At 35.6% G+C, this 27,328-nt stretch overlaps 4 protein-coding genes and 1 non-coding gene across 8 annotated transcripts; 2 read left to right on the top strand and 3 right to left on the bottom strand.

The window, feature by feature from the left end:
* The first annotated feature begins 46 nt into the window (after window positions 1-46).
* Window positions 47-1,555, top strand: BNACNNG49520D. The gene is made up of 2 exons (XM_013822508.3): window positions 47-731; window positions 975-1,555. The coding sequence occupies exons 1-2, from the start codon at window positions 446-448 to the stop codon at window positions 1,346-1,348; spliced, it is 660 nt and encodes a 219-aa protein (XP_013677962.1). The 5' UTR covers window positions 47-445; the 3' UTR covers window positions 1,349-1,555.
* A 99-nt stretch (window positions 1,556-1,654) lies between these two features.
* TRNAK-UUU lies at window positions 1,655-1,726 on the bottom strand. Its single transcript has one exon. It is a non-coding gene; the product is annotated as a tRNA-Lys (tRNA).
* A 7,213-nt stretch (window positions 1,727-8,939) lies between these two features.
* On the top strand, window positions 8,940-11,020 carry LOC106379974 (protein XRI1). Of its 4 annotated transcripts, none has more exons than XM_013819813.3 (8): window positions 8,940-9,095; window positions 9,224-9,274; window positions 9,631-9,701; window positions 9,776-9,913; window positions 9,983-10,122; window positions 10,228-10,385; window positions 10,476-10,516; window positions 10,589-11,020. In XM_013819813.3, exons 2-8 carry the CDS (start codon window positions 9,255-9,257, stop codon window positions 10,930-10,932), a joined length of 912 nt encoding a protein of 303 aa, XP_013675267.1. In that variant the 5' UTR covers window positions 8,940-9,095; window positions 9,224-9,254; the 3' UTR covers window positions 10,933-11,020. The 4 variants fall into 4 exon arrangements, with proteins under 4 accessions (XP_013675267.1, XP_013675269.1, XP_048602984.1 ...); XM_013819815.3 differs by having other exon boundaries at window positions 8,954-9,095; window positions 9,640-9,701; XM_048747027.1 differs by having other exon boundaries at window positions 8,962-9,095; window positions 9,241-9,274; window positions 9,640-9,701.
* Window positions 11,021-15,044: 4,024 nt separating this feature from the next.
* On the bottom strand, window positions 15,045-16,031 carry LOC106378863. The gene has a single exon (XM_013818923.2). The coding sequence runs from the start codon at window positions 16,029-16,031 to the stop codon at window positions 15,045-15,047; it is 987 nt and encodes a 328-aa protein (XP_013674377.2).
* A 3,362-nt stretch (window positions 16,032-19,393) lies between these two features.
* LOC106382482 (60S ribosomal protein L13a-4) lies at window positions 19,394-21,263 on the bottom strand. Its single transcript, XM_013822507.3, has 4 exons — window positions 20,949-21,263; window positions 20,140-20,256; window positions 19,967-20,054; window positions 19,394-19,765 (listed from the first exon to the last, which is right to left on the bottom strand). Exons 1-4 carry the CDS (start codon window positions 21,218-21,220, stop codon window positions 19,622-19,624), a joined length of 621 nt encoding a protein of 206 aa, XP_013677961.1. The 5' UTR covers window positions 21,221-21,263; the 3' UTR covers window positions 19,394-19,621.
* Between the last annotated feature and the right edge of the window lie 6,065 nt (window positions 21,264-27,328).

Below are 27,328 nucleotides of genomic sequence, written 5' to 3' on the forward strand. Positions count from 1 at the left end.
TTCAACCTTTACTACGTCCATTACCAGACCGATTCCGATTCATTACAAAACCTATGTCTTTTTAGTGTTTTATACCAACTAGTACTTCTCTCTCTCTCTCTCTAGATTAGTAAACAGCTTTTCGACTTTTTATGCTTTCTACTGAAAGTCCTCTCAGATCCTGTCCTAGCTCTTCTTCAGATCAGTGAATCCTTTTTCGATTTCTTAAACTTTGATTTCTTCTAAGTCCTAACCATTATCATGAGTGCCATCAGGAATGAGTTGGTGATCTCTGTCTTTAAGCTAATGGCTTTCAGATGATTCGCTGCTTCCTTCTCTTCAACCTCCGATCTGGGTTTTGGTTTTAACTTTATACCCAAGTAAAAAGCTAGTAATTAGGGTTTAGAGGTTTACCCTCTTCTTCGTGAATCGTTGCAAAGGTACAAACTTTATAGAAAATTCGGACATGATTCAGCTACTGTTTGTAATTCTGTTCGTGGAGGGTGCTATTACATTCTTGTTGCTGATAAAGATTGGTCCTTTGAGGGAGCTTGTGATTAAAAGCCTCGACCAGATGAAGATGGGGAAAGGTCCCGCCACTGTGAAAACCATCGCTGGGACCATGGCTGTTATCCTCTTCTCCAATCTCATGAGCATTGTCAAGATCCAGAACAAAGGTGCGAAGCTCGGGACTATGTCTCCCATGGATCAGGTTCTTTGGCGAACCCACTTGCTTGAAGCCTCTCTAATGGGTCAGTTCAGTTTCTCTCTCTCTCTCTCTCTCTTTCTTTCTTGCTTCTACGCAGAACCATAGTTCAGTTGAGAATTTAGTTGTTGGGTTCTAAATTAGTTGTGGTTTGCTTATGTGGTAATTGAGGTTGATGCACTCTCTTATCAATACTTATTTTGGCTGTTTGATTTTTTTTTTTTTGTTTTGAAAATTGTTAGAGCTTTTGCAAAGTGGACATAATGAAACCGTAATGATCTCTTTGCAGGAGTGGTACTTTTTCTTGGCTTCGTGATTGACAGAATGCACCACTACATGAGAAAGCTGATCAACTTTAGAGGCAACGTTGGATCATCTAGAGAAGAACTTGAACAGCTCCAGAAAGAGAGGACCGAACTGAAGGAGAAAGAGGAGAAGGCGTCCAAGGAGATCAAGCAGCTTCAAGAAAAACTGTCATCTATGTCAGAGAGAGTTAAGAAAGCAGAGACGGAGTGTAAAGAGAAAGAAAAGAAGCTGGAAGCAGCTGAAACACATGTCGCTGCTCTCCAGAAACAGTCTGCAGAGCTGCTTCTTGAGTATGATAGTTTGCTAGAAGATAACCAAAAGCTCCAAAGTCAAATTTTGGGGAAAACTAAGAGCTAATGTAAGAATTGCTGGGTTTGTCATTTTACCAAGGTTGTTTTTTTTGGGAGTATTGTTAACAATGGTGATTGGGAAGAGAGTTTTTCTTAAATGAAGGGTTGCTGTTGAGTTCTTGCATCAGTCTTGTATTTGAGACTTTTGAGTATATGGTGGATGTTGAATGTCTGATTGCTGCAAAGATCAATTTAAATTTTAAATTACAGATGAGAGATAATGTTAAAGTTATTTTATTAAAGTTTACTAAGGAGAAGGATCATGATTAACACGGCACAATTCGGAGATTTGAAAAACAAAACTTAGAAAACACGCCGACTGTGGGTATCGAACCCACGGCCACGGGATTAAAAGTCACGCGCTCTACCACTGAGCTAAGTCGGCTGGTTATACATTGTGTTTCGTTTACTAATTTAGTTTAAGGAAAAAAACACGATTACTGATGTGTATTTCATTTTGTGCTTGTAACAAAAAGCTTGGTCTGTTATCATTTGTGAACTGTCCAGCTTCAGTCACGCGCTCTACCGATTGAATTATTTACCAACTGGAGCCAAGTTTACTTCTAACCTTGTGCCATTTTCCTATACAAGATTCCAACATTGGGTTTGGATCATTCAATATCAGTGACTCTCCTCCGTGTTAAAAAAGGTTACAAGTTTGCAACTGCTTTAGAGAGACGCAAGACTGATGATGCAGCTTCTGGTCTCCCCTCCGATCTTTGGCTGTCTTTCTTGGTAACAAATGCTTAAGCCCATTTTTGTTTGTTCCGTAAAATCAGAATAAAATGATGAAACTTGTGATGAGAATTTAGCCTCAAAAATTTTCACATAATATACTGATTGTTGTAAATAGAAGGTTTTGAGACTGAATATTTCTATGTTATTATTAATGAACAAAGGGGGTTCCTTATATAAGGATTACAAGATAGAGATAAAAGGAAAGAGTACAAATCTTAATCCAACAGGAAATAGGAAAACTACTAAAACATAGAAAAGGAAAACATCATAAGTTCTAAGTCGGCTAGGTCATTGGCCGACTCTCTCTCCTCCTTGCGGCCGTGGCTGGGCTTGATGTGGCCGACGGGCTTTCTCCTCTTGTCTTCTATGTATTGGGCCGGTCTTGGTTAATGGCAATCCACTCCATGATCTATAACACTCCTCCTTGGATGCCATAACCATACAGGATATGTAGTACGCTTCATGTTGCCTCATTAAAACCTTATCAGGAAAACCCAGTGGGACAAAACCATGATGAAGGAAAAAGAGTACAACACGCACTACTCCCCCTGATGTGAACCTCACTGTAGGTTCTAAATTCTACGCATCTTGGTGCGTGATATTTCTTGTATGTATAGGATGGGAGTAATCGGCCAGTTTCATTACTGAACCGTAATTAGACCACTTCGACTTCTTAGGTCGTTTCTCATGTCCTTTGACATCGAGTGTCCCGGTAAAGCATATGTGCTAAGCAATGTGAATCACATTGTCCTCGGAGATCACTATTGGGTCTTTGCAAATCATGTTTGCATATGTCCATAGTCTAGACGTGATCGTCTACTCTTAACTCTTTACTATGGTCGGATAAACCAAGTACTTATGGACAATGTACTAGACATGGTTATCATGAACCTATGTCTCGATCTGGCCGATCCATGTCTGGGTCATATACCTCGTCTATACATGTCCACTACTTGTCTCATGAGTGTTCAAGATCAATGATCTTTGCTGTGAGTTTATAATCTCTTATTATGGCTCTGCGGCCGAACACTCTCATGGATGTGGTCATCGATTTCTTTGCCTTTAGGAAGTACCATATCTATCTCGGACATCGTAGTCTCTTATCCATCTCTTGATGGTGTCTCATGACCTCCGTTGTTGTGGATTATATCACACACTAAAATATATATTATTAGGTCATGGATCTCGGCTCTCACAAGCTTATGGACTACAATACATTTGTATTCGGTTGATCTTTTGTCTCAACTAGCCCATGATCAAGAAGAAGGGCCAGACGTCTTTTAGTCTTAAAAGCCGGACGCGTCTAGTAGAAGAGCCAGACTTTCTTTGCTGAAGAGCCGGACCCCCTTAGACGGACAGAGTCCAACATCTTTAGTTTTGAAGGGCTGGGGACGGACGCTTTTGGTCGGACACCCATATAGATTTATTCTATGCATACTAACCTCTTTTAGGTTTAATATAATCACAAGGAATTTCAAATATATAGACTGTATTGGATTGTCTTTTATACAACTCCAAGATCAATGATCATGCGTGATCAATTTCTTTTACATACTATATGCAGCTGCTTCATGTTTAAGTCCATGAATCAGCTTAGGAACGAAGTTGTTCTTTCATCTTATCCAGTGATCCATATGTTGCTTACTACATCATTTGTATCTAATTTCTTTCTTATGACCAGACCATTGTCAATTTCGAAAATCTGTAGCAGCATCCACCACATAGGAGTTTATCTCCTTATAATCTGTTTCTTTGATCTATGTGATTACCTTGTGTAACAAGCTATAATCTAATGATGTTAAGTAGGAAGACATGAACACTCTTAGACCTTGTGATCATGTGCCTTCTCTCACGGTTTCTTTATCTCACAAGATCCATCTATTTCACTGGTTTATCAGATGACGTTTTTGTATATGTATATGGCCAATACGTCCATCTCTCTTTTAGATACTTTGAACCTCTACGTTTTATCTTTTCTAATTTCTATGATCTTTTATGATTGTATGAGTACTCATTCGTGGGTTCATGATCCTCGTTCATCTCTTTATGTTCAAGTGCTATAACTTTATGTATCTTTATACAAATGTGTGTGTGTGTCGACACTTTCATGTGGTTCCATTATGTTCCAGACATGATCTATAGATTTGAGATCTTATTATCTAGGACCTTTTTTACCTAGTAGCTTGGCGTCCCAAGACTACATGGTTTGGTACCTTAGATGTGTAGTTGCGCAACCTTTTCTCAATGTCTGGTATGGTTTCTCTTATAATCTCGGATCTGTATTCTTTGCACCATTCTTTTCTATCCGAGATTCCTTTATCTTATGGAATACTTGGTCTATCTTGTAAGACTCTATAGCAACTTGATTATGTCTCTTCTAAAACATTCATTTGGTGCTAAGCTAGTTAGTCATTTCTCGGGTCAGTGTCTGGCATTTCGATTAGCTTCTCAATTAGCTAGCTTTATATAACCTTTCTTTGGACGTCTTAAATTATAATCTCTAATCCGAGGATCTTTGCCAAGACAATGATGGTTAAAACCATTCGTAATTTTAACATTCTTTATCCAGCTTATAATCTTTCTCCTTTAATATTCGGATTCATTTGTTTCATGTAATCCGTACCTGGCCACTATTTGATCACCCATGTTTTGGCTCTCGGTCCTTTTAATTTTGTGGAGAAAGTCCTATTCTTATATATTCCCAATCCTCTTCTGAGGTTCCATCTTAGACGGCACATATATGTATGTGGTGGTTTATTCAAAATCTCTTAAGATGGTGTATGTCTGGTTTTATGACCCGTATCCAATCTGAGATAGGAATATCTATGCTCACTTATATGGCCTGATGCATATGATCATTCTATACATGTAAAACATAATGTCCCCAAGCTTATAGACTTTATAGTCTTATCCTTATAGGTAATGGCTTACATGGCCGATAACTTATAGGTAATAGCTTACTTGGCCGAACCTTTATAGGTAATGGAACGTGTGCGGCCAAGCCTGCACTATGCGGCCAAGTCACGACCAAGTCACGGCCGAGCCGTTTATTCTCATGGTCTCTTCAGCCGGGTAATGGCCTCTTTGGTTTGGCCGTTTGTATCATGGCCTCTACGGCCAAGGAATGGTCCTTTATGGCCAAGTAATGACCGAGCCATTTATAACATGGCCAAGTAATGGCCTTTATGGTTTGGTCGTTATAGTAGTACACGAACTTGTAGTATTGATCATGGGTTTATCCTCTCACTCCCTCATGACCATGCTATAAGGTCGTGGTGCTTGGGACAATTAAGCCTAATGAGTTTCCCTTTGTGTACATGTTTCACAACGTGAGATCTTTTACGGGATAACTCTGTGTCTTTTCAATCTTTGCATCAGGTTTAGACTTTAGGATGGCTAATCCTATCATGCCATATAGTGTAAAATTTCGTGGGATATATCAGTATAGTCACCACTTCTCTTGCCTCTTATCATACTGATCTTATAGCATAGTCTTAAATCAGTAGAGATCATAGGTATAGTCTCGACCACTTATAAGGTCTTAGGCATTTTATTTTTCTTAAAATCTAAAGGAACTTGTTTCCTTCCTTACCCATTGTTTCTACTTGGAAACCATACATTATAACTTCAATGGGTCACATGTTCTTTTGGGTGTGTATAATGCCTTTTAAGGCAATGCCTTTTAAGGCAATGCCTTAGCCATAGTTTCTTTACTATGCTTCCTATACCCCTTTCACGATTTCTTACTTGATATTGTGCCCTTTAGACAAAAATAGAATCATTCATATGTTCAAGTAAGATCAGGCAAGATAATAAATTCAAAATCAATTCTATTATATATATAAAATAGTGAAACATCAAATAGGTTTAAAAGCAAATCACAAAATCATAGACTTAAAATAAAATTATCATGTCGAGATCTTTCTTTAGTCAATGTATAAACCGGTCTCACAATCTATATTTTCCCACACGGCTTCCTTGGATTCATCCTGATCCAATGCCTCAGGATATCTCATCTCACTATTTCGTTACTCAATGTATCTTTTCTGAAGTTTCTCAAATCTGTTAATGGTATCTTATGTGAAACCCTTAGCCTTATGTGATAACAGTACATCCTTTGGATGGAATGTGGAGTATGTTTTATATAATAAATCATCATCTGTTACCACTTCACCACATAGTTCAAGACTATAGGTGATTTTCATTAGAGCAGAATTATATTCTTCCACGGATTCAAAATCCTGGAACTTGAGAATCTTCCAATCATTCATGGCTTTTCGCCATAATTCCATTGAGTATATGGATTTTAGCTTTATCCAAAGATCATAAGGATCCTCAATATTTTCATACTTATTTCTTAGTTCCTCAGTGAGATGATAGCGCATAATAGTTATGGCTATATGCTTTTCACTTTCAATTTCATCATTGCCTTCAATGATACATTTCCCGAGTCCTCTAGACTTCAGGGCAGTTGAAGTGTTCATTTCCCATTCTGGATAATATCTTCCAGATATATCTAGGGCAGCATAATCCGAAGGCTCAAATCTCGACATCTGAAATCATTAATCAATTCATGATTTAGAATTCTTGCAACCAATTTAAATAATCAGTGCACATGATTTCATAAGTCTATTTATGATGCTTAAGCCACACGGTTTTGCAATGTGATGCTTAGGCCATACAGCCATATTAGTGATACAACGATCTTAAGGATCGGATCATGATGCAATCCGGTTTATATAACCATCCGGATACTAGGCCACACGGTCACTTTGATATTCACTAAGCCACACGGCTTTTAATCAATCAAGGGCACAAGGCCGCAAGTGTGAGCAATGTATTAGGCCACACGGTCATATACAAAACGGGATCTAGATGCATTCAATCCTATTTTTTAGTTGCATATCTATTAGGTTTTAGAATTAAATAATCTAGCAACCTAACTCTCATTCAATATGTAAATTCTTTAAATCAATCTTTCAAGCTTTAAGTAATGAGAGATTTAAGGTTTCAATGCCTTTAGAAATATCAATCAAGATTAAGGGTTTCAAGGCCATTAGGAATTTTAAAATTCGAGATTAGAGTTTTAGTTTAAACAAGATTCAGATTCAAGTTTTAAAACAATCCTAATCATAGCTCTAGGCGATCAATCAAATACTCAAGTTTCAAATCAAAATTAAAAACCGATTTTCCAAAATTAGGGTTTTAGGAGATTTCGAAAACTTTGATCTTTGATCAAGGGGGTTTGATTTGAGATTCAAAAACCTTTAAGGTTCTGATTTTAATTGATCAATGGATCAATCCTGTTTTTAGGTTTTAGATCGAACTTATAGAGCTTCGATTTACTCATAGAGGATTGATCTATTTAACCCATGGCTTTTAGTTTTAGAGATTATCTTTTAGGGTTTCAATCTTTACAAAACAACCAGGGTAGATTCATGTTCTCAGAATTAGGATTACCTTTGTTTTGCAGATTGTAGAAACCGGACCTCCAAAGATGAACGGATGAACCTCGGTCGTGAGCTGCGACGTGGACGCGAGCTGTCTTCTTCCTATCGGGTCTCGAGTCGAGACGGACGCTTGCAGTCGGGTCGCGAGATGAGGCTGAGATGGACGCGTGCAGTCGGGGTCGCGAGATGAGGCTGAGACGGACGTGTGTTCTTCTTATCGAGTTCGCGAGCTGGTTGATAGGGAACTCAAGCTGGTTGTGATGCGAACTGGACTAGCTCTGTTGTGAACAGGAAGCTGTGAATGTCTAGGATCAGGAACACTTAAGGGCTTTAGCTGATCGGGTGTTTGCAAGCTGGAACGCAAGCAAGAACAATTTAGGGTTCTTCGGGATTAGGGTTCCAAAAGATCAATACGGCGCCGCGTATTATTTCTACAAGTGAAGGCGCGTCTGAGATCGGATCGACGAACGATTTGCGCTGATGGATTCGTCTCGTCGAGAGCTTCAAGATGATATGTGGCTCATCGTCTGGTTCCTCAGGGTTAGAGAGATCGATCAATTTTAAGTTGCGCCTGTTTTAGGGTTTATGTGTGACGGATTTTAGGTTAGGTTTTGTCTCAGGGTTTTGGAGTCTATCGTGCTGATAATGTGTTGAAATAGAAGGTTTTGAGACTGAATATTTCTATTTTATTATTAATGAACAAAGAGGGTTCCTTATATAAGGATTACAATATAGAGATAAAAGGAAAGAGTACAAATCTTAATCAAACAGGAAATAGGAAAACTACTAAAACATAGAAAATGAAAACATCCTAAGTTCTAAGTCGGCTAGGTCATTGGCCGACTCTCTCTCCTTCTTGCGGCCGTGGCTGGGCTTGATGTGGCCAACGAATTTTCTCCTCTTGTCTTCTATGTATTGAACCGGTCTTGGTTAATGGTAATCCACTCCATGATTTATAACACTGATATAGTAGACATTATATAACGTCCACATAATATAAAATATAAAATTATATTTTCAATAATTTTAATTTTATCTCCCTTTCGTGTATTTAAAGTTGGGCAGAAAACTAACGTTACAGTTGGCAGAAAATAATGAAAAAGCGAATATCGAAATATACAAAAATAAACAAAGAGATGAAGTGATAATCGGGTTATAAATAAATACTCCGTTAGAACAATTAAGGAGAAAAATCGCGAGAAAAGAGGATGCACGACATCGAAACTACAAAGCGTGCTTCGCACTGAATGGTCTTTTTTTTTCTTACACAGGAAAAAAAAAAGCTCTCTCTCTCTCTCTCTCTCTCTCTCTCTCTCTCTCTCTCTCTCTCTCTCTCTCTCTCTCTCTCTCTCTCTCTCTCTCTCTCTCTCTCTCTCTCTCTCTCTCTCTCTCTCTCTCTCTCTCTCTCTCTCTCTCTCTCTCTCTCTCTCTCTCTCTCTCTCTCTCTCTCTCTCTCTCACTCTCATAAACAGAGAAGAAGAGAGGATATAAATATTGACCACTAGAGAAAGAAACTCGCCGCTTGGTAGCAGTAAGCTGTAAGCACATATCTCGAGCCGCACTAAGGTCAGTGGAAACAACTGCTCTTTTAAGTATATATATGCTCTCAGTCTTCCATACCAGTCGTGCGTGTTTTTATATATATTTTACAATGGTGTTTGATTTATACAATTCATTTTCTGAGCAACGGTTAGTTATTCTGCGTGGGCAGTGGAAGAAGATACGATGGACTACGGAGAAGATCGGTATATTCTCTTATCCTTCTCGACTTTTCTGCTTTTTAGGCTCTGGATTTTACTGAAAATCGTTATGATTTGATGGTCATTTCTTGCTCAGTGCTGGGTTTTTGGGTCTGATTAGTTTCTGAGTTTAGTGTTAGGATGGAATCATTGTCGGATTTACTCTAAAAATGTGATGAAAAAATATTATGTTGTTATGTTTTGACTGACGTTGAAGTTGGAATATTATGTTACTATTTGCATAGTTAATATGTTTGATCATTTGGGAACTTACAAGATATGCTTAAGACTCTTCAGTCTTCGCAAAGCGCCTTAACATGTAAATGTACTATGGGTTTGATCATGTGATGTGATGTCTAAAGAATTTGCAGTAGCCCCTCATGGAATTGGCCAAGTCAGTACTGTAATAATCACCAGCCGCAGTCTAGTTTCTGTAAGTTCTTACATCACTTTTAAATCTTATAACATTTGTGATAAGCATATGACTAAATCGTTCTCTAACTCCAGCTGATGTGACGGAGTGCACGATGATTGAAGTCACATTAAACCAAGAAGATCACTCCTACATGTTCGAGGATGATGATGATGAATCCACCACCCCAGTGAAGGCCTGTAGCGAGTCCGGTTATCATCAGGTCACAACAGGTTGTTCTTTTTATCCCCATATATGCCAATTTCATAATGGTTTCTAAATCTAGTGAGTTTGTGCCTCAGATCAAACGATCATGAAGCCGGACGTCCCACGTGAGACACGTTCTGCTGTAAAGAGGCGTCGGATGTTACAGTTCGAAGACCAGCCTATGGAAACATCCCTTTTCAGAAGTGAAAGCCTCTCTTCAATCTTAAGATCAAGCGTGAGTCTACAAAATCTAAGCTGCATTTGATAGCTTAAGAAGTTGCATGAGATTCTAATACTATCTTTGATGCTCCTATTGATGTTCCTTCTATGAAATGTTCAGGCTAGAGAGGAAACATTTGATGAGCTTTTACCCAAAGGATCTCAGCTTATAGAAGATGCTTCTGCTTCAAGCATCGAGGGCCTTGATGATCTGTATGCTGACGAGTGGTATGTTGACTGCTTAAATGATCCTGAGGCTCCAACCCTACCTGATGACTTGTATGTTTAAATCTTTCTTTTCTTTTTTCACTTTAGTATATCCTATTTGCTTTCATTTAACTGATTACTATTGTTACTTTTCTCTCTCAGAAGCTTTGGTTCCCCTGATGATGTCCATGTAGATATTTCAGGTCAGCTGCTTTCTTTGTTTTAGTCTCTCTTCTTTAGCTTTTCTTGCTAAAGTCCTCTGTGTTTTGGTGCAGAGTATCTAAACCTCCCACCAGAAGCAGAAACCAGTGACGTTAAACGACCTGTGACTCGTTCTTCTCCAAATGTTATCTTCAAAGGTAGAAAATCTTTTTCAAGGCAAGCGTCTTCTGTCATCTATCCATTTTCATTCATCAAACCATGTGGGGTTCATGGTGACATGACTCTCAAGGACATAAACCAGAAAATTCTAACTCCACCAGCGAAACCAAAGGAAAACAAAGGAGAGACTCCGGTGATCCAAACCTCAGCGTTCTCTGGTAAACCTGTCGTTGGAAAGACTAAGATCCGCACAGAAGGTGGTAAAGGAAGCATCACGATAATGAGGACTAGAGGCTAAAGCTATAAGAAGTTGAGTAGTGTTACGAAAAGAACTTGAATTTTATTGTATCGCGGGAATTTAAGTAAAGCAAAATTTTATATCCGTAGAGAGAAGATAACACTGATATATGATAAATATGCGAGAGAGAATACTTGTTATAAAATGGGAGAAGAGAGATGAGGTGCGAGTTACAAATGATCGAAATCGATCGTTTATATAGAGAAGAAATTTACTGTGCAAATAGTGCAGCGGGCCCTACATCTTTTATATTTTTCAACGTTTTCGGCTGGCTGTCTTTCATAACACTCCCCCTTGGGGACCGGTGTCACTATCCACTCTCGCTTAACGTCTTTGTTGCCTCGTTAAAAACCTTTCCAGGAAAACCCATTGGAAAAAACCATAGTAAGGTAAAAAGGGTACAACTACGTAAGCTCCCCCTCGAATGAGTAGTCATAGATTCTTCTGAAGGCGCATTCCAATGTTATGAACATGTTTTCTGAATACCGAGGTAGGTAGTGATTTTGTGAAGAGGTCGGCTGCATTGTCGCATGATCGAACATATTTTACTTCGATCTCTTTATTCTTCTCGAGCTCTTGAATGTATGAGAAGAACTTCGGAGGTATATGTTTGGTTTTATCGCTTTTGACATATCATTCCTTCGTTTGAGCAACACATGTTGCGTTATCTTCATATAGAATAGTTGGCTCTGTATTTTCATCAATCCCACTGCTTGAACAGATGTGTCGGCTTATTGATTTTAGCCATACACATTCTCTACTTGCTTCATGAAGTGCAATGATCTCAACGTGATTTGAAGAAGTAGCAACAAGTGTCTGCTTCTGAGAACGCCAAGATATGGCAGTGCCTCCAATTGTAAAGACATATCCTGTCTGGGATCGAGCTTTGTGTGGATCTGACAAGTAACCTGCATCTGCAAAACCAATCATTTGACATTTCGAGTTTTTAGGATAAAACAAACCTAAATCAGTTGTTCCTTGAAGGTAAAGAAAGACATGTTTAATTCCATTCCAATGTCTTCGTGTAGGAGACGAACTGATTCTCGCTAAAAGATTAATGGCAAAAGATATGTTAGGTCGAGTACAATTTGCAAGATACATAAAAGCTCCAATTGCACTTAAATATGGAGTTTCAGGACCAAATATTTCTTTATTTTCCTCAGATGGTCGAAACGGATCATTTTCAACATTAAGTGATCTAACGACCATCGGGGTGCTAAGAAGAGTTGTTTTATCCATGTTAAAGCGTTTCAATACTCGTTTGGTATATGTAGACCGGTGTACAAATATACCCTTTTGAGAGTGCTCAATTTGTAATCCTAGACAATATTTTGTCTGCCCGAGATCTTTCATCTCAAATTCTCCTTTCAGATAGTTTGATGCCTTTTGGATTTCGTTTTGAGTTCCAATAATATTAAGATCATCAACGTACACTGCGATTATCACAAATCCGGATGTTGTTTTCTTTATGAAAACACAAGGGCATATAGGATCATTCGTGTATCCTTCTTTTGTTAAGTGTTCGCTGAGACGATTATACCACATTCGTCCAGATTGTTTTAACCCATATAGTGATCTTTGCAATTTTATTGCACATAACTCTTTAGGTTTGGAACTTAATGTTTCTGGCATTTTAAATCCATCAGGAACTTTCATGTAGATATCAGTATCTAATGATCCATATAGATAAGCTGTAACAACATCCATGAGACGCATCTCTAGATTTTTGTCAGCTCCTAGACTCATCAGGAATCTAAAAGTGATTGCATCCATAACTGGAGAATACGTTTCTTCATAATTGATTTCAGGTCTTTGAGAAAAACCTTGAGCCACTAGACGAGCTTTGTATCTCGTAACCTCATTTTTCTCATTTCGTTTTCGAACGAAAACTCATTTGTATCCAACTGGTTTCACAGCTTCAGGTGTGACTATAATAGGACCAAATACCTCTCGTTTGTTAAGTGAATCAAGTTCGACTTGTATTGCATCTTTCCATTTTATCCAATCATGTCTCTTTTGACATTCCAAAATAGATTTTGGTTCAGGGTCATCACTCTCTTCATCTATTTCCTTCGAAACAAAGTATGAGAAAAAATCATCAACACCATTCACTTTGTTTCGATTCCATATTTTTCTGTTATGAATGTAATTAATAGAAATCTCATGACTTTCTTCAGAGTCATGATGTTCAACATTTTCATCGACCTCATTGTTAATCACTTCCAACTTTTCTGCTATATTTTAAAGATTTTGTTTCTCTACATCCTTTCGTTTTCTAGGATTCTTATCCTTAGAACCAATAGGTCTACCATGCTTCAAGCGTATTTTAGACTCTCGTGTATTATCTTCTACTCCACGTTCATGTGGTATTTTTACACGAGCAGGGGAATTTGCAGCCGATATATGTGATTTTGTAACCAATTTGGTGTCTGCAAAAGCATCGGGTAGTTGATTTGCGATGCTTTGTAAATGCATAATTCGACGGAACTCTAATTCCGACTGTTTTGTAAGGGGATCAAGGTGTAGCAAAGATGGTACACACCATCTGATATCCTTTCCTACTTGTTTATTTTCTCTCCCTAGAACTGGGAATACTTTTTCATCAAAGTGGCAATCAGCAAAGCGTGCCGTAAATACGTCACCAGTTTGCGGTTCTAGGTATCGTATAATTGATGGAGAGTCACAACCAACATATATCCTTAACCTCATTTGGGGTCCCATCTTTGTACGTTCGGGAGGTACAATTGGCACATATACAGCACAACCAAAAATTCTTAAATGAGAAATATTTGGTTCTCGTCTAAATGCTAACTGTATTGGAGAGTATTTGTGATATGCACTTGGTCTCACCCGAATCAGTGCTTCTGCATGCAAAATAGCATGTCCCCACACGGAAATTGGGAGTTTAGATTTCATGATCAATGGGCTTGCAATCAGTTGCAGACGTTTAATTAATGATTCATCCAAACCATTTTGTGTATGAACATGAGCGACAGGGTGTTCAATATCAATTCCAGTTACCATACAATAATCATTGAATGCTTGATAGGTAAATTCACCAGCGTTGTCTAGTCTAACTCTCTTTATCGGATAATCAGGAAACTGAGCTCTTAGTTTGATTATCTGAGATAAAAATCTCGCAAATGCCAAATTCCGAGAGGACAATAGACAAACATGTGACCATCTACTCGACGCGTCGCTCATTACCATAAAATAATAGAATGGTCCACAAGGTAGATGTATAGGTTCACAAATATCGCCTTGAATTTGTTCAAGGAACTTTGGTAACTCTTTCTCTATTTTTGTTGGTGATGGTCTTATAATCAACTTTCCAATAGAACACGCAGTACATGTCATTTTATTCCCCTGATAAACTTCTTGGGGTTTCAGTGAATGACCATGTGATTTCTCGATGATTTTTCGCATCATTGTAGTGCCTGGATGACCAAGACGATCATGCCATAGTGTAAAATTATCAGAATTTTCCTTAATCACCAAATGTGATTCAATGACACTTATATATGTATGATGCAGACCAGAAGGGAGTTTTGGTAATTTTTCAAATACTTTTTGTTTTCCCGATTTCCCAAGAGTAATATACATATACTTCTTTTCATCCTCAGTTGCAGACTGAGTATCAAATCCTTGAAGATATATGTCTTTAAAACTCAACAAATTCCTTTTAGAATTTGGAGAAAATAGTGCATCATTTATCGAGAATTTTATCCCATTGGGTAATGTGAAATGGGCTTTACCAATCCCTTCAATCAAGTCTGCAGGACCCGATATTGTGTTAACAGTGATATTTTTCGGTTTTAGTTCAGAAAAATATTTTCTGTGTTTCAGAATAGTGTGCGTTGTTCCACTATCTGGTATACAAATATCTTTAGTATTGATCTTGGTTGATTGTCCATTTGTAATGTCCATTTCTGAGACAAACAAAAAGAAAGATAATATTATTCATAAAATATTATACATCATCAGGAAATATTAAACACACAATAATTATACATAAGAAGGTGAAAAGCACACAATAATTATACATTAATCTTCCACAAACAACAATTATTTATGGTATAATTGTGGAATTTCAAGAGTCACATGATGGGCACTTAAGCTTCCGTGATAGCGGTCTCCTCGAAATCATTCACAAAGTCAGACGCATCAAGGTGCGTTGTACCCTCAGAGTGTTCTGCAAAGTTTACTTTTTTTTCTTTCCCTTTGACGGACTCCTTGTATAGAGCGCAAAAGTGTGTAGGGGTACGACATAAACGAGACCAATGTCCCTTAGTACCGCATCTGAAACAAGCTTCTTCTCGCTTCTGGGAGGTATTTCCTTGGTGTTCTTTTCTCTTAGGGGTTTGTTCAGAGTGGACCCACTGGAATGACTTCCTATCTTGTGGATTGTACTTTCGTCGTCGTCCACGGTAGTTTTGACGACCGCGACCGCGAGCCCGAAAGGTATTATTTTCCTTGAGTGGTTTCTTCGCATCTAATGCGTTTGCTTCAGGAAACGGTTTAGAACCAGTTGGACGAGTCATGTGATTCTTGATCAGAAGCTCGTTGTTCTTTTCTGCTATGAGAAGCGCTACAATCAATTCCGAAAATTTGGTATATCCCCGCAACATGTACTGTTGTTGCAGGGTGATGTGGCTCTTGTGAAATGTGGTGTATGTCTTCTCAAGCATTTGAGACTCGGTGATCGTTTCACCACAGTATCTCAATTTGGCCACAATTCCTAACACAGCAGAATTGTAATTCATCACTTTGTCGAAATCTTGGAATCTCAGACTCTGCCATTCATCCCGAGCAAGTGGAAGTGTTATGTCTTTCTGATGATCAAAACGATCTTTCAGAGACTTCCATAGCTCTTTAGGGTCTCTCATGTTGGCATAGTCATAAATAATACTTTCATCAAGGTGTCTTCTAAGGAAGATCACCGATTTAGCCTTTTCCTGAAGCGTTGAAGTATTATTCTCTTTAATGGTCTGGGATAGACCAAGAGATTCAAGATGAAGTTCAACATTTGTAACCCATGAAATGTAGTTGGTACCGGTGATGTCTAAAGCGGGAAATTGGAGCTTCTCCACGTTTTCCATTTGTATTTCTAAGACACAAAATAATATATTTTATTAGAATTTCGTAATTTTAAAACGAACCATTTATATTAATAATACACGCAATTACAAGGAGAAACAATGTAAAGAAAAGTAAACCGATATTCATCTTAAATTCTCCCGGATCAAATTATCCAACGAATAAACCGCAAATAGAAACACAAATAAAAATTGCACATAAAATCAAAAATGTGCGGATCATCTTTCTTGAAATGAAAAAAAATCGGAGGAGAGCGATTTGAAATTTTTTTTTTCTTTTTTTTAAGAAGATGAAATGTTTTGGATGAGGAAATGGAGTGAAAATAAGTTGTATTTATAGATGAAAATCACTGTTCATGACCGTTGGGGAAAGAGAAAATTTTCTTTGTGACCGTTGGGGTTAAATCGAGTGCACCAAAAATCAGTCTGAAAATATCATATTAAACAATCAATCAAATTTATAAAATTTCATAAAATTAATAAAAGTAAAAAAAATATGGCAATGAAATATTTATGTTATGACAACAAATCATGCGACGGCCCAGTCGGTCAATGCAGAGTAATAAATAAATTATATGGCGGCTCGGCCGACCAATTAACAATAAATAGAATATAAGGCGGTTCGGCCAACCAATTAACAATAAATAGAATATAAGGCGGCTCGGCCGACCAATTAACAATAAATATAATATAAGGCGGCTCGGCCGACCAATTAACAATAAATATAATATAAGGCTGCTCGGCTAACCAATAAATTAATTAAATTACTAATAAATAATATAGACGGTATTCCGGTCATTATAACAGGGTATAAATGATACAAATAAATTTTATCAAATTGGAGAACGATCGTGCTGATAACGTGTTATGAAAAGAACTAGAATTTTATTGTATCGCGGGAATTTAAGTAGGGCAAAATTGTATACGCGTAGAGAGAAGATAACACTGGTATATAATAAATATGCGAGAAAAAATACTTGTTATAAAAGGGGAGAAGAGAGATGAAGTGCGAGTTACAAATGATCGAAATCGATCGTTTATATAGAGAAGAAATTCACTGTACAAATAGTGCAGCAGACTCCGTATCTTTTATATTTTTCAACGTTTTCGGCTGGCTGTCTTTCATAACAAGTAGAAAGTATTTTTTATGCTTTTTAAACATTTTGCCTTATTCTCAGAGGCCCTTCAATTATTTTTTTCGGGTATAGTTCCAGTCAATGGCCCTTTAATCAAGTACAGCGGTTAATACTTTTCAAGTATGAATCAATCATGTTCTTGTTTCATTTTGGTATATCTAGTAAGAAAGTGAAGTTAAGAATCTGTAGCCAATGCCATTGTGGCAGGATATCATTTCTTCCTGAGTGCATTTCCGAAAAGATTATCTATTATAGAGTTTTGCAAACTTTATATTAGAAGTTTAAGGTGTTTTTTTCCGAAAATAAAACTTTAAATTTAATTTTAAAATTATTTGTAATTTATACTATGCTCTTTATATTTGTCATAATTAATATAAATTCATAAAACTTTTATAGATAACTAATATTAATTAATCAAATCTTACACTAAAATATAAAGGTATAAATAGAAATATATAATTAAATATTAAAATACAAGCAAAATATCATATTATTATATAAAATTATTTTCTTAATGCTTCATTTTCGGTTACACAAAATTTGTTTGGACAATATTTAAAAGTTCCGGAGAAAATTTACTAGACTATTAGTGTTTTCTTTCTTATATAATTTTTATCTACAAATTTACTCTCTGTTTTTTCTTTAGTTTTCAGTTTTTCTCTATCCTCTCCACTACAAAAAAAAAACAACGGATCCTTTCATCTCTCTTAAATATCAATTTGATCTCGACCAGTTCCTTCATATCTACTTTATTTTTTCTCTACCAATTTGAAAATTTTATTACTCTTTTTTTTACTGATTAATCATTAAAAATTCATCATCAATAAGTTTTTTAGATTGATACGATGGATTGTGGCCTTCGTGAAAAGATTGATACTGGTACCTGATGTTGGAGGGTTTCAGAGGAGTGAGAAACTTTAAAGATTTTGTTGCAGGCATAATTTGCAGGTACTAATGGTGGTGTGTGTGTGTGATGAGTTCATACGAAACTTTTTGGCAAAAACAAAGTAAAAAATATAACATAAATATATGTATTGTTCAATTTTAAAAATATTCCAGTTTGCTTTAGACATGTATGAGAAAGAAAGTGATTTAGGTTTATTTAGACCTCTGCAACGAATATTAGATCTGTGAAGAGGCTTGTCAAATGTTAACAGAATAAACTATTGAACTATGCAGGGTTGATAGCATGCCTCTTGTGGAACATCGCGATAGTAAATGTAGCTTGGATCAAAGGATGAGGTTATTGTTTTTACCCGAGTGATTAGATTCAATTTGTTATTTCCACTGATCATGTCAATTCATCTGATTCTGATGCAATCAGGTCCCACTCTATAGTATGACAATCATTACTTAATTACTGGGGTCCATGGGGCGTAACTCTTATAGTATCATCCTCTTTACCGAGCTAGTCTTATGGTATCGTCCTCTTTACCGAGGTACATGTTTTTTTTATAATCCATGGGGCATAAGTTTGGAACATGTTTTTTTTGTTTCTTACGTGGTAAGATATATCTTTTGATTACATCCTCATTGATAGATTACTCTACATCAGAGTTCTTTCGCGAAGCCAAAATGTTTACACAAACCCTTCTCTAGGCCTCAATTTTTATGTTTGTTTGAATTACTTTATAAAGACATTCAACTACATGGAGACCTCAAGCCAAAATGTATGGTTCAAACTAAACTAAATTTGTAATTTTAATCTTAAAAATTGAACAAACTATCAAAAAAAGCAACTTAGGTTCATTTTGTTTAATTGTGTGTTTTTAAAAAGAAAAAAAAATATGTAACTAGCTAAAAATACAATAAAAATAGTAAATTTATAGATTCATTAAATCCAACTTTATATTAAGTTAAATCAAGTTTTTATAATTCTGTAAGAAATCATTGTCTAAAGTTATTGGTTCAAAGAAATTATTTTAAATATAGTTTGGTGTATAATTTCTTATGTACTTTTTGAAAAATACTACAAATATGCAAGCAGTTTAATACTCCATCCGTTTTAATTTTTGTTTCAAAATAAGTGTCGTTTTATAATTTCAATGCAAAATTTATTGATTTTATATTCTAATCTATTTTCTATTGGTTAAAATATGGTTAAGTGTATTGATAATGATGATTTTATTTTGAAAATATATAAAATTAATTGCTTTCTTAATCTGTATGCACAATTTTAAAACAACAATTAAAATGAAATGGAAAGAGAATTATGCGCGGATGTTCATATAATATTTTAAAATAATAAATTATTTTCATTGAAAGTTATGATAAAAGTAATTTTTGAAAAAGTAAACTGTCTCGTGCGTTAGCACGGGAGGTATACTGGTAGCAAATAAATTGGAATTCAAGAAAGAAAACATTAGGGCGAAATCTGATACAACACCTACGTAAAGGTAAAACAAAAGTATCATAGGTACGCTCAAAACTTGCATAAGACAAATCCTACTGATGATCTCAGTACTTGACTGGTGCAAGAATCTCGAGCTGTGCTCCAAGCTTCTCTTCAGCGACCTTCTCGGCCTTGGCTCTAAGTTTGTTAAGTTGCTTCTTCCTCTCGTAAACCACTTGAGATCTCTCCTTCCTCTTTGCCTCCAACTCCTATTACATTATTAGATCAAACGACGTTAATAACCAACGAAATCTCATAAGGTAGAGAGAGCTTTCCTTCTAACCAAAACGTATGCTTGCCTTATCTATTACATCTACGTAGGAACAAACAAAACTGGACACATTCTAGTAGCTAAATATAGGAACAGAACAGAACACAAGCTGGTGCAAGCAATCAAGGGCAATGCATACCTTGATGGTGTCATAGTGATTCCACCCAACTTCAGAAGAAAGACGACCCAACAGACAGTACTTGTGGCCAGCTTGCAGCCTCAGCACCCTGAAGTACAACAAAAAAAGATGATCATGATGACCCAAAAGCATATGAAACCAGAAAAAGAAGAGAAGAGTGTAAATGTACAAACTTGAGAGCATCAGGAATAACCATCCTCTTGACCTTGTCATATGGTGGAGGCACACCTTCAAAAACCTTCATGCGTGCAAGTGCAGCGGCTCCACGCTTTGTTTTGTGTGGAATCATACTGCAAAATCAAACCACACAGAAACATTCAGTCACCTAAAATCACTTCAAAACTTTGACTTGTAACAAATCCTACACTTCTAACATACACTCAAGATCTATCATGAAATCTCACAGCTACAAACATTAACTGAACCCATACAGATATTTCTAACATTGAGAACATGACTATAAGCAACAAAAATGTAATACCTTCCTTGTTACGTTACACTATTAACACACACACACAGAAACATTCCCTCAACCCTAATCACTTAAAAACCAAAACTTTCATTGTAATAAACCAAAACATTCACTCAAGATCAATCACTTAAAACGATATAAGAGAGCTAGATAGATTCAGAAACATTCACTCAGCTCTAATCACTTAAAAAAAAACAAAACTTTGACTGTAATAAACCAAAATATTCACTCAAGATCAATCGCTTAAACGATACAAGATTGCTAGATAGATTCAGAAACATTACACTGAGCTCTAATCACTTAAAAACCAAAACTTAAACTGTAACAAACCAAAACATTCACTAAAGATCCAACATTTAAACCACACAAGAGCGATAGACAGATTCAGACACATTTCACACATCTCTAATCACTTTAAAAAAACAAAATTTTGTCTGTAGCAAACCAAAACATTCACTAAAGATCAAACATTTAAACGACACAAGAGAGAGCTAGATTGATTTCACGAACCCGCGAACAGTACGCCAGAAGATCTTGGAGGGAGCACGGAAGTGAATGGGACCGTGCGAGGGCTTAGTGTTCATACGTTTGCGGAGGAACCTCATGTACTTCATTTTCTGACGCACGAGTCCACCGGAGAGGCAAATCTCCTCGCACCGCACGATGACGACCTTCTGGCCGTTGAGGAGCTCCTTGGCGACGATCGACGCCAGGCGACCAAGCATGTGGTGTCGCGCGTCGACGACCACGCGCTTCGAGCAGATACCTGACCCTGACACCATTTTTTCTGCTCTTCTTTGTGTGTTTGCGGCAGTGTGGTTCCCTCGCGAAATAAGTAGTTTTGACCTAGGGTTTTTGTGGGTATTTTGATAATGGGCCGAATATAGGCCCATTTGTAATTATACAGGTCCATAAAAAATATAATCAGACCCATATCACATGAAGCTGACCTCTCTGTCTACAAGTTTTCATATTCAAGATTCCATCAACTCATCTCCAAGATTGGAGTGACTATATAGAAACAAGATGATGTAAATATATTTTATTAAAACCTTACTTGTAATCTCCTATATATTGGGTCTGTTTTGTTTCACCATTTGTCATCCCCGTCCAGATGATTCATTTGTATAATCTATTCAGATGATCCATTCAGATTTTTGTGACTGTTTGTTTGTCCATCCAGAGAGTTCATCTAGATGAATCATCTAAATGGATCTTATGTTTGTTTCTTTATTTTCATTTCCATCCAAATGAGTTTAGTAAACAAATTACCAAAATACCCTTGTGTTGATTTAATAATATATTTGATATTAATTTTAACTATATTACATTTAATTATTTATTCTAATATATTTACACTATAATTATTTCAAAATTAACGGGTTTTTTGTGGTTTTGGCGGAAAAATAAGATTTTTTGGTTTTAGCGGGAAAACACATTTTTCGGTTTTGGCGGAAAATATTTTTTTTTGGTTTTGGGGGGAAAGCGCGTTTTCACGGTTTTGGCGGGAAAATATGTTTTGTGGTTTTCGCAGGAAAACACGTTTTTGCGGTTTCGCGGTTTTCGCAGGAAAATGAGATTTTTGATTTTGGTGGGAAAATGAGATTTTCGATTTTGGCGGGAAAACGAGATTTTGCGATTTTAGTGGGAAACGCGCGTTTTTGTGGTTTTGGTGGGAAAACGCGTTTTGGCGGGAAATTACTTTTTTGGTTTTGACGGGAAAATGAAAATTTCCTGTTTTGGCGGAAAAACGTGATTTTGCAATTTTGGCGGGAAAACGCATTTTGCGGTTTTTGCGGGAAAACGCGTTTTTGGGGTTTTGACCGGAAAAGAGATTTTGCAATTTTGGCGGGAAAACGAGATTTTGCAGTTTTGGCGGGAAAACACGTTTTTGCGATTTTGGCGGGAAAACATGTTTTTGTGTTTTGGCGGAAATTTGTGTTTTGGGTTTTCGGCGTGAAAACATGTTTTTTGTGATTTTGGCATGAAAACATGTTTTTGCGGTTTTTGCAATTTTGGTGAAAAAACACGTTTTTACAATTTTGGCGGGAAAATGCGTTTTTGGGGTTTTTGCGTGAAAAATTAGTTTTTAGATTTTTACGGGAAAACACATTTTTGTGGTTTTGTCAGTTTTCGTGTGTGACAAAATGATATTATGTTTAGATTTGTAATTTGTGAATTACATTAAGGGCATAATAGACATTATACTATTTTGAATGAACCATCTTCATTCAAATGAACCAAATTGGTTCAGCTGGATGGACTTTAAAATTAAGCCTAAATTTCCAAAAGTCATCCGGATGATCCATCTGAATGAGTTGCACTTTTATTGTCTAAACAAACAAAACTCTCATTTTCATCCAGATGGAACAAACGGGCCCATTGTGTAATGTTTTGTTCTAATAAATCATTTAATAATCATTAATCATATAGGAGTTTATGTCCCTTGTATTTCTTAGACCATGATTAATCCAGTCTCTTAACTGGGGTTTTTAGTTTCGGCTAAGAGACGGTTCTTAGCTTTTCTTAGATTTTAACTAAGAAAAGTTAAGAACCGTCTATTAAATAAGAGATATAAAAAATAATATATCAACCAATCACGGATCGCCACATGTCGTGGGGACCCGCAAATAGTGCAAGGATTCACTAAGAAATAATCCTTATTTAAGAATTTTAAGGATTGGATCTTTAGTTTTTGGTGGGGTCCACTAATTATTTAATTATTTTTTCTTTAAAGACTCTCATTTAAGGATTCTTATTGCCAATGCTCTAAGAACCGTCTCTTAGCCGAAAAGTGTAAAAAAAAAAAAAAAAAAAAAATATCAACTCATGAGTTAAGAACCCCGATTAAAAGACCGGGTTAGTCATACTCTTAGCTATCTCAAATTGCTTGTCCTCATTTGAACAAATCGCCATATACCTCTTATCGGTGGCAACACATCCTTTGTCTTCGTAACTACTTCTAAGTTAAAGGCGGATTTCTTAGATGGGCTCTTCTAAATCTTGAAATAGTTAACAAACAATAGACTTAACGCCCATTCACTTTAAGATTATAAGAGCATGATTAATTCGAGATTCTTAGGATATGATTCTTAGCGGAAGTTAAGAAACTGTTTTTTAAATTTTAACTAAAAAACCTAAGAGCCGGTTCTTAAATAAAGATTTTAAGAACCGGTTCTTAACTTTTTTAGTTAAAAATTAAAAAACAGTTTCTTAACTTACGTTAAGAACATCACTCGAAGAACCACAGGTTAATCATGGTCTAACCTCCACATAGTCGCGTGAGATCCTTATATTGCTTTACCTCCTATATATGTTGATTTTTTTTATCCTATAAAACCACTGCCTCACAACTTCCAATATCTACTCTTTTGTTTTGGTCTTTTTGGCTAGATCTTTATCAGATTTTTGGTGGTCCTCCTGATCCCATAAATCAATGCCTCATAACTTCTAATATCTACTCTTTTGTTTTGGTCTTTTTACCAGATTTTTAAAGATTTCTGGTGGGTTTACTAGGGTTTTTATCCAATCTTTAAGGCATATTCGACGCTGAGCAAAATTTCCCGCTTATACACCGGTTTGTTATCTTGTACAGCGGTATATACAAAGTCAGAAGACAATCGAGATTACTTCAGTTTTTCTTGCAAGCGAGAGTTGGATTTCGACATTACAACTAAATACCACTAAATTTCAGATATCCGACTTTGTCATGAATGCTTTACTGACGCATTTAAGATTTGTCTCGAATTCGCTGTCATGTGAATAAGTTCAATTTGGCATAATTTATTTTGTTATGATGTTTATGACCATTATCAAAGAGACAATTTCTTCTTATCCCTTATATATTAAAAGAGAAACATTGTAATAAATGTATTCACACTATAATATACACGTGGTAGCTTCACAATGATTTGATAATAAGTATGTTAACGCGTTCACACTATATTCATAAATGTGTTCACACTATGTACTTTGTGATTTTTTTAATATAAAACTCACATACATGGTTCCAATAAAACTCTGGATTTTTCGGTTCGAATAAAAATAGATAACGAATCAAAAGCCAAACTATATATATACTATTTTATTGTTTACGGATAAAGTTGAGCAAAATATTCATAAATTTTGATTCTATTTGTTATCCATTTTGATTTGAACCAAAAAATCTGGATATCCGTAACTCTACGAAACAAATCAAATACTAAAATACAAAATCCAAAAAATAAGCAAATCACAAATACCAATATTTATAAGAACAAATATCTAATTCGATATGTTATATGCATATATATACATATATGTAAAGAATTATATGTATACGTTATATATATTATACTTTATATCAGTTTTACAATATTTTTATGAATTAAATTTATTATATTATGTACTAGAATTAAAAAAGTTAAATGATGTTTTATTTTTGTAATAAAATGTTATTATTAAAATTTTCAATTATTTTTAAAATTTTATTTTATTTACGGATCAAATCAAATATTCTTTAAAATTCTAAAACATTTCGGATATCCGAGTCACCGAATATCTAGGTGGCTAAAGATCGAATCGACACGAATGCTTCCAAATACCCAGATATTCGATCTGTGTCCACCCCTATTTACGGATACAATTTTATTTTCTTTATATGTAAAAAATGACTAATGTCAAGGTCTTTTTTATTTTAAATTAATTTTAATTTTATCTTTCATGTATTATTTTGAACAAAAATGTCATTTAATATTAATTAACAATATCTTTATATATTTGTCAACTATTTTTATATACTTTTTACATATAAATACATGTGCACCTTAATGTGAACACCGTATAACTAAGTATTTACCACAACTGAAGTATCTAATTTTTTTTAAAGTTGAAATATTTTTTCTTAATGCTTCTTTCACTACCGACCAAATTGTAGTAAAATGATTTGTGTTAATAATTTTTTTTTCTTTTTCTTAGACTATTATCTGTTTAGAAACTATTGGTTCAACATGAAAATAGTGGTTCGACGGCTATCTAAAATTCATAACATGAAAATAAACAAATAATATTAATTTTTGTTTTTTACCGGAAAAAAACAAAAAAAATCAAACATTTTAACCAAATAAACTAAAATGAATATTAATTTAAAATAATATTTATATATTAGAAGATTAAAAAAAAAAACGAATCAATATCTAGATTAAACAGATTTAATGTCTTTTTATCAAAAATAATGAAACTAATAATCACATTCCGCACAAAGCGCGGGTTATTACCTAGTTATTGTTTAAAAGAGTAACTTAATAAAATTAAGATGTGTAGAGAAAGAAAACAAAAACACGCAACAAAGTAGGGCTTGTTATAAGATAAACTTTGAAATGATCCTCCACCCCTTTACCAACTCAAGCACTATGATCATCTACTCATCAAGCACTATGATCACCCACTCATTTACCAAATCAAGCACCATCTTTGATATTTTATGCATTGTTGTTCACTATAAATACCATCACTCATCTCACTCTTTTGTACACCAAAAAACAAGAACAAGAGTTTATAAGAAAAGAACCATTACATCTTCTTCTTACTTATAATAAACTCTCTCACTCATAGTAGTGTTATTTGCTTCCTACGGGTATTAAATTCTACTCTTATTTAAATTTCTCGATACTATAAATTATAAGTTATTTCATAACACGTTATCAGCATGATCATTCTGCGATTCGGTAAAATTTATTTGTATCATTTATACACTGTTATAATGGTCGGTATACCGCCTCTACTATTATTTATATCATGTTATAATGGCCGGAATACCGCCTATATTATTTACTAGTAATTTAATTTATTTATTGGTCAGCCGAGCCGCCTTATATCCTGTTTATTATTTATTGGTCGGTCGAGCCGCCTTATATCCTGTTTATTATTTATTGGTCGGCCGAGCCGCCTTATATCTTGTTTATTATTTATTGGTCGGCCGAGCCGCCTTATATCCTGTTTATTATTTATTGGTCGGCCGAGCCACCTTATATCCTGTTTATTATTTATTGGTCGGCCGAGCCGCCTTATATCCTGTTTATTATTTATTGGTCGGCTGAGCCACCTTATATTCTGTTTATTATTAATTGGTCGGCCGAGCCGCCGTATAATTTATTTATTATTCTGCATTGATCGGCTGAGCCGTCGCATGATTTGTTGTCATATAACATAAATATTTCATTGTCATAATTTTTCACTTTTATGAAATTTTATAGATTTGATTGACCGTTTTATACGATATTTTCAGACTAATTTTTGGTGCACTCGATTTAACCCAACGGTCACAAAGAAAATTTTTCAAAAATTTCCCCTTTCTCCAACGGTCATGAACAGTAATTTTCATCTATAAATACAACTCATTTTCACTTCATTTCATCATCCAAAACATTTCATCTTCTCTCAAAAATTTCAAATCGCTCTCCTCCGATTTTTCAAGAAAGATGATTCGCGCACTTTTGTTTTTATGTGCCATTTTATTTGTGTTTCTATTTATGGTTTATTCGATGGAGAATTTACTCCGAGTGAATTTAAGATGATTATCGGTTTAATTTTATTTACATCGCTTATCCTTGTAATTGCTTGTATGGTTAATGTAAACGGTTTTTAAATTATGAAGTTCTAATAAAATTATTATTTTGCGTTTTACAAATGGCAAACGTCGAGAAACTCCAGTTCCCGGCTCTGAAAATAACCGGCGAAAATTATGTCAGATGGGTCACAAATGTGAAACCTTATCTTGTAATAATAAAAAAAAATATAACCGAAGCGATAAAAGTCGGTAACAAATCGCCACCCGAGCATATAGCCGAAGCGATAATCTTCCTGAAGAAGCATTTAGATGAGAATCTAACTCACTACTATGGAGACGTTGA

Source organism: Brassica napus, chromosome C2 (assembly GCF_020379485.1).
Source record: "Brassica napus cultivar Da-Ae chromosome C2, Da-Ae, whole genome shotgun sequence".
In the NCBI taxonomy this organism is placed as follows: domain Eukaryota; kingdom Viridiplantae; phylum Streptophyta; class Magnoliopsida; order Brassicales; family Brassicaceae; genus Brassica; species Brassica napus.